The 21,753-nt window shown below is 44.0% G+C and overlaps 1 protein-coding gene across 7 annotated transcripts in view; it reads left to right on the top strand.

The window, feature by feature from the left end:
* specc1la (sperm antigen with calponin homology and coiled-coil domains 1-like a) overlaps window positions 1-5,886 on the top strand; it is a 281,487-nt gene extending 275,601 nt beyond the window's left edge. For 6 of the 7 annotated variants that reach the window (XM_080208609.1, XM_080208608.1, XM_080208607.1 and 3 more), the window contains exon 16: window positions 561-5,886. In XM_080208609.1, coding sequence (XP_080064735.1) covers window positions 561-650 — 90 coding nt within the window. In that variant the 3' untranslated portion in view covers window positions 651-5,886. The remainder of the gene's footprint in view (window positions 1-560) is intronic. The other variant, XM_080208610.1, reaches the window with a different exon arrangement.
* Window positions 5,887-21,753: the final 15,867 nt, after the last annotated feature.

Genomic DNA, 21,753 nt, shown 5'->3' with positions numbered 1-21,753 from the left:
GCTAGATGGAACTCATTTCAGCTGAGTGGGCTCTGTGATCAGCATGACATTCTGAAGCGTATTTGTTTTTTAAAAAAAGGACAACTAACGTACGCACAACACGATCTGTGCCATTGTTTAAACATTAGATAAGACCTGCTCTATGCTCTATGAGTAGTATCGTTGGACCTTTACATTCACCTATGAGGGAAAGCAGAAACTACCTTCCGAAACCTCCTAACAGTGCAGCTCTTCCTCAGTACTGCACTTGGAGGCCAGCCTAGATTTTGTGTTCAAACCCATGGAAGAAACCTGTCGAACGTGTTAGCACTGAGAAGGCTGATTATTCACTATTACTGGTGGTGTACAATGTGAGTATCCTCCTAATATTTTAGTATCTATCCTGCCTGTATTGTCTTTGTTCATATCCTGGTGCTTTCCTGTTTTATATATAAAGCACTATCATACCCTGCTGATGGAGAGAGTCTGCAACAAAAAAATCTTGAGGGAAACTTGAAATTAAATTCCCTTGAATAAATTCTCAGTCATATCATACATCTTTGTTGTGTCTCCCTCCGTAGGACATCAATGAGATGGTGAGCACGGAACGTCCAGACTGGCAGAGTCTCATGCAGTACGTAACCGCTATATACAAGTACTTTGAAACTTGACATCTCCCTGCTCCAACCATTACAGAAAGTGTTTGCAGAGCAACATCTGGGAGGACATGCCAATCACTACCCGTCATGTTACAACCCTGTGCTGAAACACACTGCCTCACCCTAGCAACCCGTGGGCCTCGGAATAGCATCACTTTGCAACAGAACATTCTCCTGTTTCAGTAAACCAACCGTCCAGTAAAGAAGTGTGCATCTGAGTGATCCGAATACTATTCAAGCTCCACTTATAACTGCTGCTGCTGCTGTATTTCTGCAAAGCTGAACTGCGCAGTCACACATCTTCTAATTGCAGGCAAATAAAGTATCAAACCAAGACTTTATTCCAGGTTCTGAGACGAAATGCAAAGCATTTTTGAAAAAGTAAGGCACCATGTTTACAGCACTCATCTGGATGTAGTCACTTATTATATGGGAGGATCTTCCAATATCAGTCTGTAAAAATAATTGTTTCCCTTCTAAAGCCTCCAGGTGACAGTGAAACCTCAAATGACAGCTGTGGAATTGTCAGAATAAACCACACGGACAGAGGCTGTAGGACTATATACAATACCTGTCACACTAGTATTTAACTCTGAGACCAGTTCCCTGGGTCGTTCACTTGCTTTCTGTAATATCATTGAGTGTGAGTTTGTAGGAAGATTTCCCCAGAGAATCAGATGGTAAAATAAGTTGGAGAATTTTTCCTTCACAGTGTCGTTGAGGTTGAATCCAACCAGACCGATACAAAAAGTAAACATCCTTACAACTGCCCCCTATTTAGAATATTACCAGTTACAAAAAGTTACCATGTTCTTGTTACTGTTTGTAGGGGTTTTTTTCAGTATTAACAGCCTGTAGCCTTTGTAAATCTGTCGGAGCTGGTTAGGGATTAACATTGATAAAGAGTCATTGTAGATGCTTGAGTGTGAGCTAGACCTATTAACAAGCATCCTCACAATGGATCAGCTTCTACCGTTACTCAGTGTGATTCATCATTACTCAGTTTAAAATGCAGTGTGTAAAGTAATCTAAATGACTTTCTTCTGAGAATTTGATTTTGAAATTGTTCCATTGTCAATATTGACTCTCTTCAGGCTGTCAGAATCCATTCCCAGTAAGCACAAAGTAAAAGCACAAACCACCCATAATTTGCTCACAATGACTAGTGTGAGAAGAGGAAAAAACATTCCTTCTCAGATCAGATCTGAGTCAGCTTCTTGGAACAGTGTAAAGAATGATTTGCACTACATGTAATGTGTGCAGTTCCAACTCTGAGTGTTTGACAGAACAGTATGGAGATAGCTCTACTCTACCCTAACCTGTGCTAACACTGGCGTGGGGGGTGGTGTTTGATGGGACACAGGACCTGCATAGACCTCTACATATTTAACATGTTCGACAAAGTCAGACACTAATCAGTGAATCAGAGGGAATAATAGGGGAGAATCTTAAAGAATTTTAACTCTTATCTGCTCCTCTCTGAGTGCTGCTTTTTTACTGTTACAATGGAGTAGTTACAATGATTAGAACACAACCTGAATCTGGAAGTACACTGCTGGTTCATTAGCATTTCAAAGGAGAAATGTTTCAATTACCTTCATTTTGATGAAAAGACTCAGCTGAAAATTTTCCCTGTCATTTAATATTATTATGTGCTTTCAGCATTTCCTCATTCTTTGTTTTAATATCAATTCTATAAATATACTGTCTCCTTGTAACTAGTAGAGGCCTATTGTTGCCCTGATCCAGATGAATCTCCATGAGATGAATCCTGCTACTGGTAAGATGACATGTCTGCACATCATCACTTCACGTCAGTGAGTGTTAGTGTAGTTTCCCCACACCATCCTGTTCAGTCACTCTGCCAGCCAGTCAGGTTAAGCCCTTCAGCATTTACTGTTAACAGAATAATAGAATGGTTACAGGACGGAAGGGGACCATTCAGCCCATTGAAATGGCTCTCTAACAGAGAGGCTAGGCTAGCCCCACTCTACCTTTTCCTCACAGCCCTGTAAGTTATTACCTTAACCAATTCCCTTTTGAAAGTCACGATTGAATCTGCTTCCAACACACCTTTTCCTCATGTTACCATTGGTTCCTTTGCCATCCTCCTTAAATGTGTGTTCTCTTGTTATCGATCCTTCCGCCGTTAGGAACAACTTCTCTCTATCTACCCTATCTGGACCCCTCATGGTTTGAACTCCTCTATCAAATTTTCTCTCAATCTTTTCTTCACTAAGGAAAACAGTCCCAACTTCTCCGATCGATCCACGTGAGGTCCATCATTTCTGAAACAATTAATATTTTTCAAATTTGGGAAGAAAGTCACAAAGCTTCTTTTTTACTTGAATATTAGGCAGGCCAGTTTATATAAAAGTCATCATTGTTTAGTGACTCTACTTTCCAGCTCTACAGAGACTGTCCATAACATTAATCAGTCTGAGTAATTTATTTTCAATTGAGTTGATGCTGTTTATTATATACAGTGTTTTGCTGTTGCGTCTATATCATTAGTTTCTGTAGTTTCTATGTGGGAGTTCACTGTGTGGTTAATTTTTGAGGCGCTGTCCAATAGTTTGACTGCCCATCACAGCTCCATGTTACACTCAATGGCCTTATCACGTTGCAAGGTGCCTATGCTAACACCCTCATTTTCATTAGCTCTGCAGCATCTTTTGTGTTTCACAATTCCGTTTGTAATAAGTAACATGGTGTAGAAGCTGAACTCTCAGCAGTGTGTCTATCCTTTGTTATATGTATGTTTTATTCTCAGTACAGCTACTCTTAATCTAAACCCATAACCTGTGGCCTCCAATGGATATAGGTTCTATTTTACTGAATGTAAACAAAGAAATGCTGTTGGTTATTATACAGCTGACATTATTTGTATTATTTGCATGGTGTCAGTAGTGTGTGCCTCATGGGTACAGCATGCTTAATATAAAATCATGTATTTAGTTTTTATCCATTTGTTTAGTATTTCTGTTCATGTTCTCTCAGTTGCCAATGGAATGTGACAGTATCCAGTGCAGATGTTGGGCTCACTGTGTGGACACAGGCTATTTTCTGATTCTGGTTCACAAATCCATACTCTGGGAAGTGTAATATTCCCAGACCAGAGTATTCCACAGCTTGTGGGACGAATGATGTGTGCAACAGTCTAATTTTCTTTGCATTCAGTAACTAAAATACTGTTAAGCTTTTAACATTCAGTTTGGTGTTAAGATTGCACCCAGTTCAAGGCAAAACAAGGAAGTGACTTCTGACACTCCCCCCAACCTCTGATTTAAGTTTTACGTGAGATGCCATGAATCATCCTTTTCGTTGAGTGATTAATCTCAGAAGCCTCAGAATGAATCCAAATTGAAGAACTTTTACTTTCTGTAGGTCCAACTCCACCCATCACTGCATCTGACCTTAGTGAACAATAAACTCAATAATTGGAGATGAAGATCCCACTTTTCAATTCAACTGGGAAATATGGACAGTTTGGTAGACGATTTCCTTTCTCTGTACTTCATTTCTCCCTTTTGGTAATAATGAAGTTGACACTGATGAATGTCTGTCTGAGGCCATTCTCTGATCAGTATTGACATGTGCATGTACAGCACCATCTCTCTAGTGTTTGGCAGCATGCCTGTACACTTTTCTAAACGCTCCTTTCTTCTATTTTCTCCAAGTCTGGAGAATGAGCACAAACACTCGCATTTTCTGAAACCATTGACTTACTGAGCCAGCTTTGCCAGAAATTGGCAAGATTTTATAAGCACACTGGCCCTTTGTCTCTCTGCATCTGTCTTTCCCTCTCTGTCTCACTCTCACTGTCTCTCGTATATTCTCTCCCTCCATCTCTTTCACCCTCCCCTTCATTCTCTTCATTTCTCTTTCCCCACTTACCTATATGTCTACCTTTCTGTAACCACACCCCGCCCCCAGACAGCGTAGGAATGTGGCTTCAGGTCTTAGGTAACGTTGAGTGTAAGTTGAATGTTGTGGGGACCACAGCTTCATCAAATGAGTCTCCTTCGTATGAGTTTAATTGGCAGCAGGGAATTATTCATCTGTGTCTGTCAGTGAGATGATTTCAGCTGTGCTAACAATGGAGTGTGGGGAGAGACAGCATTGTGGGAAAGTGAGCACTGGCCTTGCTGTTCTCATGGCCAGTCACAGAGACCCCGCTAACGATTAGGAAGCTGCAGTTTGCTTTATTTAAAGCTTCTTAGCAGTTTTGCCGAATCTTGCTGTAATTGGCATTAGTCTATGGGTAATGAATCCACTCACCTGCAACAGGGAGATCCAGGGTACGTTCCATTATTCACTTTCTGTCCTAAGCTTTGGCCTCTCTGCCCAATGGCAGCATCTGCCCCTCTACAATTGACTAATTCAGTAATAATATGTGACTGGGAATTGTAACTTCCTGTGTCAATTCCTGTTTCTAGCACTTGATTCTTCCCCAATAATAAGCCCTCTGCCCCGCTATGAGCCAATGTAGCTCAGTGACTCTGCCTGTCCCACAGTAACTTTTGTACTTGACCTTGCGTTAGCTGACACTGATTGTTCTGGAACTGAATGGAAGATTTGCGCTGGTTCCTGTCTCAACCGTGGTGAACTTTGGATTACTTTGCGGAAAGGTGCCTGTAGTTTCATAGTCATTGCTGCCTCAGGTAATGAATATAAATGTTTGTATAACTCCGTCTATTCCCTTTGTTCCACTCCATCAAAGTGAATCGTGCTGATCCAAGCAGATGCTTATATGATATGCTTAATCCGGTTCCTGTAGCACGTTCTCTCATACAGCAATTTTCTCTGTTACCCAGCCCTCTTGAACATGAAACAAAACATCATTTCCTAAGTGTTTTACTGTGTTAAAACTTATGGGTCTGTGAGGAGGAATACAGACTGCAGCTGTGGTAGTGGAAGAGGCAGGGTATGTAACTGAGAAAGCCCCTGTTGTTTCTCTGTTCAATTCTGCTGTGTTTTAGTTATATTCTGTTTTAATTTGAGATTCTCAGCCCTGTTTTTTCCCCTCACACTAGAATATGGAATATGGATGCCAATGAATACTTCTCATTATTGATGTCATGGAGAGCAGCCTGCACAAATCTGTGTTCAGTGAGATGAGCATCATTGAAGTGCTTAGTAATCTGTTTATTGGAGAATGTATCTATAATCTTGCATATCTTGTTTTCATTTATTTTGCAAATGTTCAATTAGTTTTTTATGTAAACATAAATTGGAGAACACTAAACCACCAATATAAAAGAATCAAGTATGGCTGTGTGTTATTTAAATCTGAGTTGTACACTTACACCAACCCCTTCTTATTGGTTAACCAGAAACCTTTTGGTTCACAATTGAATGTTTTGAAATGATACTGTTGTACTGAGGATGGGACCGCACATTAGTGCTCTGTTACGAATTTTCATGTTTAATTCTATTATTCAAGACCGGTAACTTTATTTCAACAAAAGAAATCCAAAATCCCAGCCATTCAAATAATAAGGTGGGCCTCAGTGCGATGCTCTTTCAAAGAGTCAGTGCAGACTCGATGGGCTGAATGGCCTCTTTCTGCACAGCAGAGGTTTTATGATTTTATGGAGGCACAAAGTTCCATGGTCTAAATCAAAATAATTTTTACTGAACAAGAATCAAAGCAAACAAAGAATAAAGAAAATTACAGCACAGAAACAGGCCCTTTAGCCCTCCAAGCCTGCACCAACCATGCTGACTGACTGAACTAAAACCCCCTACCCTTCTGGGGACCATATCCCTCTGTTTCCATCTTATTCATATATTTGTCAAGATGCCCCTTAAAAGTCACTACCGTATCTACTTCCACTGCCTCCCCGAGCAACGAGTTCCACTCACCACACTTTGTGTAAAAAAAATCTGCTTTGTACATCTCCTTTAAACCTTGCCCCTAGCACCTTAAACCTGTGCCCCCTAGTAATTGACTCTTCCAACCTGGGCAAAAGCTTCTGACTATCCACTCTGTCCATGCCTCTTGTAATCTTTAACTCTAAAGAGGTTGGAGAAACTTGGTTGTTCTCACTAGAGCGATGGAGGTTGAGGAGAGACCTGATAGAAGTCTACAAGTCATGGGGGTTACAGATAGTGTGACATGACCCATGAAACCATTGTCATAAAAACCCATCTGGTTCACTAATATCCTTTAGGGAAGGAAATCTGCCATCTTTATCTGATCAGGCCTACACGTGACTCCAGATCCACAGCAATGTGGTTGACTCTTTAATGCCCTCGGAAATGATCGGGCAAGTCACTCAATCGGATCAAACTGCTACAAAGTTTTCAAAAATGAATGAAACCAGACAATCACCTGGCATCGAGCTAGGCACCAGAAGCAACAATGTCAAACTCAGCTTTGTCGACTCTGCAAAACCCTCCTTACTAACGTGGGGGTCTGTGCTAAAATTGGGAGAGCTGTCTCACAGATTAGACAAGCTAATAGCTATAGCAGTACTTACGGAATCATGTAATGAACAATGTCCCAGACACCACCATCCCTGGATGTACCCTGTCCCACCGGCAGGACAGAGCCAACAGAAGTGGCAGCGGAGTGTTATACAGTCAGGAAGGACTTATTCTGGGAGTTCTTAGTATCGACTCCAGACCCCATGAGGTTTCATGGTATCAGGTCAAACGTGGGCATGGAAACTTCCTGCTGATCAGCACGTAACGTTCCCCCCCGCCCCCCGCCACCCCTCAGCTGATGAACAACACTTGAAGGAAGTGCTGATGGGGTGGTGGGATTTCATTATCCATCACAGAGTGGCTCAGTAGCACCACTGGGTCTGCAGCAGATGGTAAGGGTTCCAATAAGAAGGAAATGTTTACTTGGCATAATCCTCACCAACCTGCCTGCAACAAATGTATCTGTCCAAGACGGTAATAGTAGGAGTGACAACCGTACAATCCTTGTGAAGACAAAGTCCTGTCTTCAGTGCCAAGCGGATCCATCTCGCACTCCTCCAGAGGTCCATCGGAGATGCCCGTCACCAGCCAATTCAGTTCAATCCACATGAGATCAAACAGCTGAATACACTGAATTATGGGCCCTGACAATGTTTTGGTAATAATACTGAAGACTTGTGCTCTAGAACTTGCCACTCCCCTAACCAAGTTCTTCCAGTACCGCTACAACCCTGGTATCTACCCGACAATGTGGAAAATTGCCCACGTACGTCTTGTACACACAAAGCAGGACAAATCCAACCCAGCCAATTACTACCCAAACAGAGTACTCTGGATCATCAGTAAAGTGAATCTAAAGGTCATCAACATCAATGTGGCACTTAGCAACTCAGTGATGCTCAGTTTGGGTTCTGCCAGGGCCACTCAGCTCCTGACCTCATTTCAGCCTTAGTTCAAACATGGTCAAAAGCTGTCATGATATCAAGGGCAGTAACCCTCACCTCTCCTCTGGAGTTCAGCTCTTGTCCCAAATGTAGCATCAAGGAGCCCTAGTAAAATGGGAACTCTGCTGGTTGGAGACAAACCTGGCAGAAAGGTTATGGTTGTTGGAGGTCAGTCACCTCAACTCCCAGACATCGCTGCACAATTCAAACGATCACAAGCAGAGCACATTATATGAAGGAGATAACAGAGCCTTCCACAACACAGCCTTTATATGCTCTGTGATCAGAACTCCCACCCACCTGACGAAGGGGCAAACCCCGAAACCTTGTGGCGCTTACTACCAAATAAACCTGGTGGACTTTAACCTGGTGTTGTGAGACTTCTTGCTGTGCTTAATCGGATAAGGCAGTGTCTGGCCAAAGTGGATTGGGAGAAGCTACCTACAGTAAAATCCACATCAGAGCAGTGGAGTCATTCAAAAAGGAAAGAGAAAGTACAATGCCAACATGTTCCCCCTGTATTTGCTAGAGTTACCTCTGGCTGCTCCAGTTTCCTCTCTCAGTCCAAAGACGTGTACCCAAGCAGGCACTGGAGTGCGACGACTAGGGGATTTTCACAGTAACTTCATCGCAATGTGAATGTAAGCCTACTTGTGACAGTAATAAATAAATTTAAAATTTTAAAGGTAAAGGTAGGATCAAATAATCCAGAGAACTTTGCTAAGGGAAATACAGGATTGGATAAGGGGAAAAAAAGGAAGGCTTAACGGAGATACATAGAGCAGAAAACAGTGAACGCCTGAGAGGAATATAGAAAATACAAGGAGGTACTTAAATAAGAGAAATCAGGAGAGCAAAAATGGAAAAACACTGAACAAAATAAAGGAAAATCCCAAGATGTTTTATAATATATTAAGGGCAATAGGGTAACCAGGGAGAGCAGAGCCTATCTGGGACAAAAGTGTAAACCTGTCTGTGGAGCCAAAAAATGTAGGTGAGGCATTAAATGAGTAATTTGCTTCTATGTTCACTGTGGAGAAGGATGATGTAGATATAGAAAGGAGACAGTGATAAAATTTAACAGATCAGCATTGAGAGGGAGGAGATGTTAGCAGTTTTACTGGATATAAAAGTGGATAAATCCCCAGGCTTAGATGAGATGTATCCAAGGCGGCTGTGTGAGCAAGAGAGGCGATTGTGGGAACACTGAGGCTAATTTTCATATCCTCTCTGGCCACCGAAGATGTAAGAAGTCTCACACCACCAGGTTAAAGTCTAACAGATTTGTTTGGTAGCAAAAGCTTTTGGAGCACTGCTCCTTCGTCAGGTAAGTGGGAGTTCTGTTCACAAACAGAGCATATAAAGACACAAACTCAAGTTAAATTTACATCGAAGATGTAGGATAACTAATGTGGTAACATTATTCAAGAAGGGAAGTGGGGAAAAACCAGGCCAGTGTCTTTAACATCAGTAGTAGGGAAATTATTGGATAAAATTCTGAGGGACACTATCTCCAGCTGGAGAGGCTGGAATTAGTCAAGGATAGTCAATGTGGCTTTATCAAGGAGAGATCATGTCTAACAAATGTGACTGAATTTTTGAGGAGGTGACTTGGTGTGTAGATGAGGGCCGTGTAGCTGATTTAGTCTGTGTGGATTTCAGTAAAGCTTTTGACAAGGTCCCGCGTGGGAGACTGATTGAGAAGGTATGAACTTACGGCATCGAGTGCAATCTGGCAAATTGGATCTAATCTGCTTAGTGATGAAAGCTGTTTTTGTGACTGGAAGCATGTGTCCAGTAGTGTGCCTCACGGATCAGTGCTGGTTCCCCTGCTGTTTGTAGTGTACATTAATGATCGATACAGGAATGTGGTGGGTTTGATCAGTAAGTTCATGGTTGACACGAAAATTGGTAGTGTGATTCCCACAAAGGGAAAACAGCTCTCAGCATCTACCACGTCGAACCTCCTAAAGATCCTTTATATTAAATTCTTTTTATTGGTTTTCAAAAAGAGATAAGGAACAGAGAAAGCACAACACAATGATGTAACCCCCCCCCCACCTCCACTCAATTAACAACAAAAACTGAGAAACATTAAACAAAATCCAGTTGACAGGCTGGACACCATGCTGTCAACAAGACAACATTTCTCAGTAAATTCCCTTACTGTGTTTTCCAAGCTGCTAACCAGGATGAAGCATTGGGTGGGTTGGGCTTTCTCCAGGTTTACAGAATCCGCTTGTGGACTATTAATGAAGCAAATCCTAGTGAGACTGGCCAGTTTAGGGACTTCAGATATGGCTATCAAAGGACAAGGCTGCAAGACAAAGTCTAGAACTTTGAAAGAAGGGTGACCAAAAAACAGCCAGTTTCGAGCACAACCAGAACACTGGTCTGGTCTGCAGGAACGAGTGAATACCCTGAACATTTGTTGTGTATTTTGGAAAAAAGCTGTTAACTCAGGCCTTGGTGAAGTGAATTCTGTGCCAAAGTTTGAATGAAGCTTAAGCGAGCACTGGAGGATGTGGAGTTTACACTGAGGGCCCCCCTCCCCCAGCCATCCCCAAGTTCAATCTCCCAGTCACTTCATATCTTGTGGAGAGAAAAGGATCCAGAAGGCAGCATGAGATCATACAACCTTCAAATAAAACTTGCGTGAGTTTGAGGCAGTGCTTAAATCCCTGCCATTGATGTGTTTAGAGATAGTTGAGGAAATGATGAGCAATGAAATTGAACAGAACTATGGACTTTAAGATGACGGTAAAGACTAGATTGAGGCAAGTTAGATTTGGCTGCAACTTGCTGAAAGTCCCATCAACAAACATCAGTAAAATGTTCGAGTCCCCGCTTCCTCCACAAGGCAAACCTTGAGTCCAGCTTGAAGGCAAAATAAATGGTTGTTACAAATAGTGAAGGAGAGGCAAGTGTGAAATGTAGACAAAATTGCTTCCATATTTTTACAGTAGAAATCACAATCGGGTTTGATATGTATTTAGGAGATTAGGATATTGGGGCACAGATAAAGGCAGAAAGAGAGGACGAGCAGCAGGAATGCCCTTCCATAAGGCAACAGTTTATTCTTGGACTGTGACATCATATTAAAATCTATTGAATGTTGGCTGTTCATTAATAGTTCAGTAGGGTAGGTAGAGCCAGTCCACCATCCTACTTCCCTCTCCCAGAAATATCGCTCCATGGGTTCTAGGAGCCCTGCCTGCCCCGATAAATGTTGATATTGGCTTGTTTACCATGATTTTGGTAAAAAGATAGGGAAACAAGAACCTGATTAGAATGTTCATTTTTATAGATCGAATCCTTCCAGCTGAGCAAAGTGGAAACCTATCCCCGCCATGTAAATCCGCTTTAATTTTGGTGACCAAGTTTGTAAAGTTTGTTTTGTTACGAACCCCCCCCCCCCCCCCCCCCCCCCCGGGAGCGTGAGCTATGTTCACACCCAAGTAGCAAAAACCAGCGATAGATATACGAAACGGGAAACCTTCTGGGGGAAGAAGGCTTCTGGCCTCACAGATGTAAATGCTTCTGGCATTTGAAAAGCAGTGATGTAATCAGGCAAAATCAGCATGGATTTACAAAAGGGAAATCATGCTTGATGAATCTATTGGAATCTTTGAGGATATAACTAGTAGAGTTGACCAAGGAGAACTGGTGGATGTGGTTGTTTTAGACTTTCAGAAGGCTTTCAACAAGGTCTCACATAGTAGACTACTATGAAAGGTTAAAGCCTATGGGATGTGGGTAGTGGCTGGAGATGGATAGCTGGTTAGTGGACAGAAACAAGAGTCAGCATAATCGGGTCTTGTTATGATTGGCAGGCAGTGAGTATTGGGGTACCAAAGGGATCTGTGCTAGAATCCCAACCTTTCACATAACCTTTCACATTATATAGATATTTTAGTATCTGCAAGCAGCTTCTTTTGAATGTTTGCACTGTTAATACCACATCTGAGATAATCATATAACAATTTACCTACAGATGGACCAAATTCAGTGTGTGGCCCATTGGCAAAGCTTAGAGACAAAAGCAGAAACTGTTTCCCTTGGGTATCTAACTGCTGAGTGGAATTGATTCACTGCATAATATTGGAAGTTCAGTGCAGTGTTGTGGCCCTTTAAGGCACGATGTTTCCCAAGGGTCACGTGATCACTGAGGACCGTATGGATTGTCGCAGCGGGAAGCTGAACCAATGGGCCTGGGTCGAGAAGGGACTGGCATGTTGGAATCAGGGAGTCGAGTGCAGCAGTCACATTGTAACCTAGTTTGACCTGGTTGTATATGGTCCCACAGCCAAAAAATGTATCTGAGCTGAAATCATTTCTGGGGATGGTAAACTATTATGGCTGATTTTTCAAAAAATATTTCTGCTGTCTTAGCCTCACTTGAGCTTTAAAGAAAAAACAAAGATGAAAATCGGGAGAAGAACAGAAGGAAGTCTTAAAAGTTAAACAGGCTCTGCAGCCTTCTGCTTTGTGCATTGCGACCCAAACAAACCTTTGGTAGTAACCGGCAATGCTTCACTGTGGAGTGGCAGCTATTTTGTTCAACTGGATGTCTGATGATGCAGAAAGACCCATTGCCTTCCTTTCTAGAATGATGTCTGACGCGGAAAGGAAATACTCCCAGATAGATAAGGAAAGCCTGGCTGTCATCTACACATTCAAAAAGTTCCATCAATATATTTATGGCCAACATTTTACAATAGTTTCAGACCACAAGCCATTGTTAGGTTCATTCAGAGAAGGGAAGCTGGTGTCGAAAATTTCCTCTAAGGGTACAGAGATGAGCTCTTGTTAGCAGCGTACGGTTATACATTTCAGCATGACCCTGGAATGCACACATCACAGACAGGTACACTTAGCTGGTTGCCTTTGCCACAAACTGTAGCATCACTGCCGGTTCCTCAAGAGAAATTACTGGATCTGGATCTGGTAGACACCTCACCAACCTCGGCTGAACACAAGTTGTGGACAGATAAAGGCCCTGTATTGTTGAAAGTAAGTTCAGCATGTCCACTACAACTCTGACCAACTTTTACGATGCACCACAGAAAGCATTCTTTCCGATTGTATCACAGCTTGGTATAGGCTCCTGCTCTGCCCAAGACCGCAAGAAACTACAAAGCGTTATGAGCAAAGCCCAGTCCATCTTGCAAATCAGCCTCCCATTCATTGACTCTGTCTACACTTGCTTCTGCCTTGGAAAAGCAGCCAGCGTAATCACAGACCCCCACGCACCCCAGATACTCTCTCTTCCACTTTCTTATGTCGGGAAAAAGATATAAAAGTTTGAGGACTTGTACCGACTAACTCAAGAACATTTTCTTCCCTGCTGCTGCCAGACTTTTGAATGGACTTACCTTGCATTAAGTTGTTCTTTCTCTACACCCTAACTATGACTGTAACAATACATTTTGCACTCTCTCATTTCCTTCTCTATGAACGGTAGCGTGCAAGAAACAATACTTTTCTCTGTATGTTAATACATGTGACAATAAATCAAATCAAAATGAAAAGCTACTTAAGGTTTTATGTTGCTGGCTGCGAACCATGAGTAAAATAATTTTCCGCCTTTCTTCAGAAGTTATTTTGTTGGCTGCAAAGAAGTATCAAAATCTTTCGATGCACTAACCCCAACTATCAACCTTCAGATCAAACAGATTTCCCAAACCGTGGCACAGCTATTTGACTAAGGTTGGTACGGCTTTTTATCTTCCTTTCAGGCTTTTCGAGCATTCATCCTTCCTCTTCCAGAGGTTACCGTCTTAGCGACTAGATTTATTCTCTTTGCCAATACTGTATCATGTTAAGAACGCCTTGAATCATACCGGTGATTTATTAAATGATATTTAAAACTGCTCACAAACAAACAAGCTTAGATACAGGTCTAGTCCCACCAGGTTCCCCCTACTACGACCCCACCGACCCCGGTTTCCCCCTACTACGACCCCACCGACCTCGGGTTTCCCCCTACCACGACCCCACCGACCTCGGGTTCCCCCTACCACGACCCCACCGACCCCGGGTTCCCCCTACCACGACCCCACCGACCCCGGGTTCCCCCTACCACAACCCCACCGACCTCGGGTTTCCCCTACCACAACCCCACCGACCCCGGGTTCCCCCTACCACGTCCCACCGACCCCGGGTTCCCACTACCACGTCCCCACCGACCTCGGGTTCCCCCTACCACAACCCCACCGACCCCGGGTTCCCACTACCACGACCCCGCCAACCCCGGGTTCCCACTACCACGTCCCCACCGACCTCGGGTTCCCCCTACCACAACCCCACCGACCCTGGGTTCCCACTACCACGACCCCGCCAACCCCGGGTTCCCCCTACCACAACACACTAACACCTAATAGTCACCAGTTCACATGCTACTTTCTGATAGGACCTGGGGGTCATGTTACCCATGAACAACTGCCTCTTAAAGAGGCTTTGCTACCTGAACAAGGCTGCAAATGGCTCACCAGTATCTTAGGAACAACTTTCCAACAGTGTTTCACAGGCTGATATGAGCCATCTTCCACAGAGTCTCTGTCCTTTTTGAATGTAAGTGAGATGGAAGTCTGGGTCAGTGATGGAGCAGAGAACCTTTGGGACAATGAGTCATTAAACATTACTAATAATGAGGGAGCAGGTTGAGAGAATCTTTTATAGAATTTAATTGGAAAACCTGGGGTCTTGCCACTTTGCATTGACTCAATGCAGTTTGTTATCTCGTCCAGACGTGAAGGATCATCCAAGTCTCCGCTCTCATCACTATCCACGGTTGGGATGTCCTAGTTATTTAGAAGGTCAGCATTGCATGCTATCCAATGGGGGTTCTGATTCATAGAGGTTACAGTTAAAGAGAAGCGAAGGTCGAATTAATATCAGAGGGGTCAACAGTAAGATTGTGGGAGGAATCGTAGACTTGGGAGATAAACTGGAAAGCAGACTGATGCCTGAGTGGGTGGAACAGAGATAGCCATCTTTATCCCCATATTCACCAGTATCCCCCTGGACCATTGTATCGATGCTCAACTTTATTTGTGGAAAGTAAGTCAAATTAAGTCTGAAGTTTTAACTTGTCTGCAGATAACTCAGGCATGTGGCTGATGGAATATTGATGGTCTATTTATAAAATTGAATTCACAAATGTTTGTTGTTTTAATTTTCTTTGGTAATAAATGTAAGAAATTATGTTCCCCTAGACGACTGCTTTGAGGGTCTCCCATAGTACTGATGGGGTGGTGGAATCAGATTTATTTATTTTAATAAACAACATCTATACCAGGGGATATAGATTTACAAAAATCTTTGTTGGACAATAAGGTTCTGTCAAATCTCCATGACGATCCAGCTTCAGCTTAGGGTGTAAGAGCCAGGTCGAGGGAGTGGGCCACATGGTCTGATAGAACAAAGGCAGAACACTCAGCTGTTTTAACTGTGTGGAGAAGAACTCTAAAAAAATAACAATCGAAACATGAGTAAACACAGTGGACGTGGGAGAGGTTGGAAACGTCCCACGCGGCCGAGTGGAAGAAACATTAAGAATCAACATAGCCCATTTGAGTGATAAATGTGGAATGAGCCGTGGACACACTGGAAAGGGTGAAAGTCTTTGGATTTGAGTGGTCCAATCCTGGATCTAATTTAGATCGTCTCCAAGAATAAGACGGTGTCCAAATCTGAAATAATGTAATGAATTTCATAGTGTTCCAGTTAAGGGCACAGGCGTTCACTACGGGAGTTTGGTAAAGTGTCCACTAACTATTGTAGAACATCCTCCAGATCTGAAATTATGTTACAGGAGAAAACTGTTTTCTTTCAGTAATCAAAATTGTCAAGCCCCTAGCCTGACCGTAATCTGGTGTGATCATTAACACAAAGGCAGTGTCCTGAAGGATTGTGGGATCAGTGTTCCTGAGATGTGAAAACACTTTGGAAAGTTTTGCTGGGCTATTCAATCTCCTAACATTCCATGTGTCATAGAATCATAGAATGTTCGGCACAGAGACAGGGCCTTCAGCCCAAACTGTTCCATGCTGACCAAAAAGCCTATCTAAGCTAACCCCATTTGCCTGTATTTGGCCCATAACCCTCCAAACCTTTCCTATCCATGTATCTGTCCGAATGCCTTTTAAATGTTGTTAATGTCCCTGCCTCAACCACTTCTCTCTGGCAGCTCATTCACATGCATACCACCCTCTGTGTAAAAACGTTGCTCCTCACGTTCCCACTAATTCTTTCCCCTCTTAACTTAAACCTATGCCTTCTAGTTCTCAATTCCACAACCCTGGGAAAAAGACAATGTATTCACCTTCTCCATGCCTCTCATGACCTGATGCACCTCTATAAAATCACCCCTCAGCTTCCTAGGCTCCAAAGAAAAATGTCCTTGCCTGTCCAATCTCTCCCTATAACTCAGTCCCTTGAGCCTTGGCAACATCCTTGTAAATCACTTTGCACGTTCTCCAGTTTAATAACATCTTTCCTATAGCAAAGGGACCAAAACTGAACACAATACTCCAGGTACAATTCTGGTTGCCACAATATAGGAAGGATGTCAACACAGTGGAGGGGGTGCAGAGGAGATTCACCGGGATGCTGCCTGGGATGGAACATGTAAGTTATGAAAAGAGATTGGACAGACATGGGTTGTTTTTGCTGGAGCAGAAAAACTGAGGGGGGACCTGATAGAGGGGTTCAAGATTGTGACGGGCATCGACAGGGTGGATAGGGAGCATCTGTTCCCCTTAATCGAAGGGTCAGTTACGAGGGGTCACAACTTAAAAGTGAGGGATGGAAGGTTTTGGGGGGGAGGATTTGAGGAAAAACTTTTTTCCTCAGAGGTTGGTGACAGTCTGGAATGTGCTGCCTGGGAGGGTGGTGGAGGTGGGATTCTTCACATCCTTTAAAAAGTAGCTGGATAAGCACTTAGCACATCATAACATTCAGGGCTATGGATCAAGTGCTGGCAAGAGGGATTAGGTGGGCAGGTCAGGGCATTTCATACATTGGTGCAGCCTCACCAATGTCCTGCACAACTTCTCCATATTGAACACCACTTGGAGGAAGCTCCGAGGGTGCCAAGGGCACAGAACGTACTCTGGGTGGGGGATTTCAATGTCCATCACTGAGAGTGGCTCAGTAGCACCAACACAGACCGAGCTGGCTGGCTGTAAAAGGACATAGCTGCTAAACTGGGACTGCGGCAGGTGGTGAGGTAACTAACAAGAGGAAACAATATACTTGACCTCGATCTCATCAGCCTCACACAAACACATCTGCTCATGACAGCATCCCTAGGTTTGATCACTGCACAGTCCTCGTGGAGACAAAGTCCTGTCTTCACATTGAGGAAACCCTGGAGGGGTTGTGTGACACGATCGCAGTGATAAAAGGGACAGACTTCAAACCGTTCCAGCAACTCAAGACTGGGCATCCATGGGGTGCTGTGGGCCATCAACAGCAGTGGAATTGTACCCCAGCACAGTCTGTAACCTCATGGCCCGGCTTATCCCCCACTCTACCATTACCACCAAGCCAGGGAATCAACCCTGTTCAATGGAGAGTGTGGGAGGGCATGTCAGGAGCAGCACTGGGCATCCCGAAAAATAAGGTGTCAACCTGGTGAAGCTACCAAACAGGATTACTTGGAAGCCAAACAGCAAAAACAGCAAGTAACAGAGCGAAACGATCCCATAACCAATGGATCAGATCTAAGCTCTGCAGTCCCTCTACATCCAGTTGTGAATGGTGGTGGACAATTAAACAACTCACTGGAGGAGGAGACTTCACAAATATCCCCACCCTCAATGATGGAGAAGCCCAGCACATCAATGTAAAAGATCAGGCTGAAGCATTCGCAGCAATTCTCAGCCACACGTGCCGAGTGGATGATCCATCTCGGCCTCCTCCAGTGGTCCCCAGCATCTCAGATGCCAGTCTCCAGCCAATTCGATTCACTCCACGTGATATCAAGAAATGGTTGGAGGCACTGGATACTGAAAAGGCAATGGGCCCTGATAACATTCCGGCATCAGTACTAAAGACTTGTGCTCCAGGACTTACCGATCCCCTAGCCAAGCTCTTCCAGTAGTTACAACACTGGCATCAACCCAACAATGTGGAAAATTGCCCAGGTCTGCCCTGTACACAAAAAGCAGGACAAGTCCAACCCAGCCAATTATCACCCACTCAGTCTAGAACACAGATAGAACAGAGAACATTCCAGCGCAGTACAGGCCCTTCGGCCCTCGATGTTGCGCCGACCAGTGGAACCAATCTAATGACCCTCTAACCTAAACTATTCCAATGTTATCCATATGCCTATCCACTGACAATTTGAATGCCCTTAAAGTTGGCAAGTCCACAACTGCTGCAGGCAGGGCATTCCACAACCTTACTACCCTCTGAGTAAAGAACCCACCTCTGACATCCGTCCTATAATTACCACCCCTCAATTTAAAGCTATGTCCCCTCGTGTTAGCCATCACCATCCAAGGAAAAAGGCTCTCACTGTCCACCCTATTCATTTTGTATGCCTCAATTAGGTCACCTCGTAACCTCCTTCTCTCCAATGAAACTAACCTCAAGTCCCTCAGCCTTTCCTCATAAGACCTTCCCACCATACCAGGCAACATCCTGGTAAACCTCCTCTGCACCCTTTCCAATGCCTCCACATCTTTCTTATAATGCAATGACCAGAACTGTACGCAATACTCCAAGTGCGGCCGCACCAGTTTTGTACAGTTGTAACATGACCTCACGGCTCCGAAATTCAATCCCTCTACCAATAAAAGCTAACACACTGTACGCCTTCTTAACAACCTTATCAACCTGTGTGCCAACTTCCAGGGAACTATGCATATGTTCCCCGAGATCTCTCTGCTCGTCGACACTACTAAGAGTCCTTCCATTAGCCCTATATTCTGTACTCCTGTTACTCTTACCAAAGTGAATCACCTCACACTTTTCCATATTAAACTCCATTTGCCACCTCTCGGCCCAGCTCTGCAGCTTATCTATGTCCCTCTGCAAACTGTAACATCCATCCTCACTGTCTACAACTCCTCCAACTTTGGTGTCATCAGCAAATTTACTAATCCATCCTTCTACACCCTCATCTAGGTCATTTATAAAAATGACAAACAGCAGTGGCCCCAAAACAGATCCCTGAGGTACACCACTAGTAACTGAACTCCAGGTTGAATATTTTCCATCAACCACCACCCTCTGACTTCTATCAGCTAGCCAATTCCTGATCCAAACTGCCAAATCACCCTCAATCCCATACATCTGCATTTTCTGCAGTAGCCTACCATGGGGAACTTTATCAAACACTTTGCTAAAATCCATATACACCACGTCAACTGCCTTACCCTTATCCACCTCTTTGGTCACCTTTTCAAAAAACTCGATAAGGTTTGTGAGACACAACCTACCCTTCACAAAACCGTGTTGACTATCCCTAATCAATTTATTTCCCTCTTGATGATTATAAATCCTATCTCTTATAATTCTCTCCAAAACTTTGCCCGCAACAGAAGTAAGGCTCACTGGTCTATAATTCCCAGGATGGTCTCTACTCCTCTTCTTGAACAAGGGGACAACATTTGCTATCCTCCAGTCTTCTGGCAGAATGGAAGGACTCTTAGTAGTGTTGATGAGCAGAGCGGTCTCGGGGTACACGTGCGTAGCTCCCTGAAAGTTGGCACCCAGGTTACATAAGAACATAAGAAGATAAGAAGTAGGAGCAGGAATAGGCCATCTAGCCCCTCGAGCCTGCCCCGCCATTCAATAAGATCATGGCTGATCTGAAGTGGCTCAGTTCCACTTTCCCGCTTTCTCCCCTTAATTCCCTTGCCTACCAAAAACCTATTTACCCGTGTCTTAAATATATTTAGCGAGGCAGCCTCCACCACTTCAACGGGCAGAGAATTCCAGAGATTCACCACCCTTTGAGTGAAGAAGTTCCTCCTCAACTCCGATCTAAACTGCACCCCTCTTATCTTGAGGCTGTGCCCTCTAGTCCTGCTGTCCTTTCTGAGCAGGAAGAATCTCTCTACCTCTACCCTATCCATCCCTTTCATTATCTTATACGTCTCTATAAGATCCCCCCTCATCCTCCTAAACTCCAACGAGTACAGACCCAGTCTATTCAGTCTCTCTTCATAGTCTAACCCCCTCATCTCCGGTATCAGCCTAGTGAACCTCCTCTGCACTCCTTCCAAGGCCAAAATATCCTTGCGCAAGTGCGGCGACCAAAACTGCACACAGTACTCCAGCTGCGGCCTCACCAGTGCCCTATACAGTTGCAGCAAGACCTCCCTGCTTTTATATTCTATCCCCCTCACTATAAAGGCCAGCATCCCATTCGCCTTCCTGACCACCTGCTGCACCTGCAGACTGGGTTTTTGCGACTCATGCACAAGGACCCCCAGGTCCCTCTACACTGTAGCATGTTGCAGCTTTTCGCCCTTTAAAGAGTAATCCCTCCTACTATTATTCCTACCAAAGTGGATAACCTCACATTTGCTAACATTGTACTCCATCTGCCAGGTCTTCGCCCACTCGCTCAGCCTATCTAGATCCCTCTGCAGACTTCCTACACCCTCCGCACAATTTGCTTTTCCACTCATCTTTGTGTCATCAGCAAATTTCGTCACCCTACACTCAGCCCCCTCCTCCAGATCATCTACGTAAATGGTAAATAGCTGAGGCCCCAGCACCGATCCCTGCGGCACTCCACTAGTCACCAACCGCCAATCAGAATAGCACCCATTGACACCAACTCTCTGCCTCCTATTAGACAACCAATCCTCTATCCACGCTAACACCTTACCCCCAACTCCATGCCCCTTACTTAGGTTGATAAGGTTGTTAAGAAGGCGATGGTGTGTTAGCTTTTATTGGTAGAGGGATTGAATTTCGAAGGGCCTGTTCTGCGCTGTAATGTTCTATGTTCTATAACCTGCTCAGTGACGCCCAGTTTGGGTTTCACCAGGGTCACTCAGCTCCTGACCTCATTACAGCCTTGGTTCAAACATGGACAGAAGAGCTGAATTCCAGAGATGAGGAGAGAGTGACTGCCCTTGACATCAAGGCAGCATTTAACGGAGTGTGGCATCAAGGAGCCCTGGCAAGATGAGTCAATGGGAATCAGGGTGAAAGCTCTCTGCTGGTTGGAGTCATACCTGGCACAAAGGAAGATGGCTGTGGTGGTTGGAGGTCAATCATGTCAGCTCCGGGACATCTCTGCAGGGTAGTGTTCTAGGCCCAGCCATCTTCAGCTACTTCAGCAATGACCTTCCCTTCATCATAAGGTTAGAAGTGGGGATGCTCACTGATGATTGCACAATGCCCTGCATCATTGTCATAGCTACAGCATTAACATGTTTTTAACAAGGCATGATAGGATGTGATTTGCCTAGTAACAGGTAGATATCTGCTTAGCAACTACAGTAGCCAGCATTCTAAAGGCATGATGAACTGTGAATTTCCCAGTAATGAGATTAGCAGGCATCTAGACAGAACCAGGTGTAAATCATCAGATTAGTAGGAAACAGCTTATTGAGGCAACTGAGGGACCAGTGGAAGAATAGACACACTAATTTCTAGAGTTACAGAATTTGTGAGATGCAGATTGCCAAATACACAGAATAAACAATCAAAGAGGACCAGTATACATCTAACAGCCTGAGAAGCCAATCCACAGTTCACTGCAGGAA

This window comes from Carcharhinus amblyrhynchos, chromosome 20, assembly GCF_965287045.1.
Source record: "Carcharhinus amblyrhynchos chromosome 20, sCarAmb.v2.hapA, whole genome shotgun sequence".
NCBI lineage: Eukaryota > Metazoa > Chordata > Chondrichthyes > Carcharhiniformes > Carcharhinidae > Carcharhinus > Carcharhinus amblyrhynchos.
This window is presented reverse-complemented; position numbering and strand designations above follow the sequence as displayed.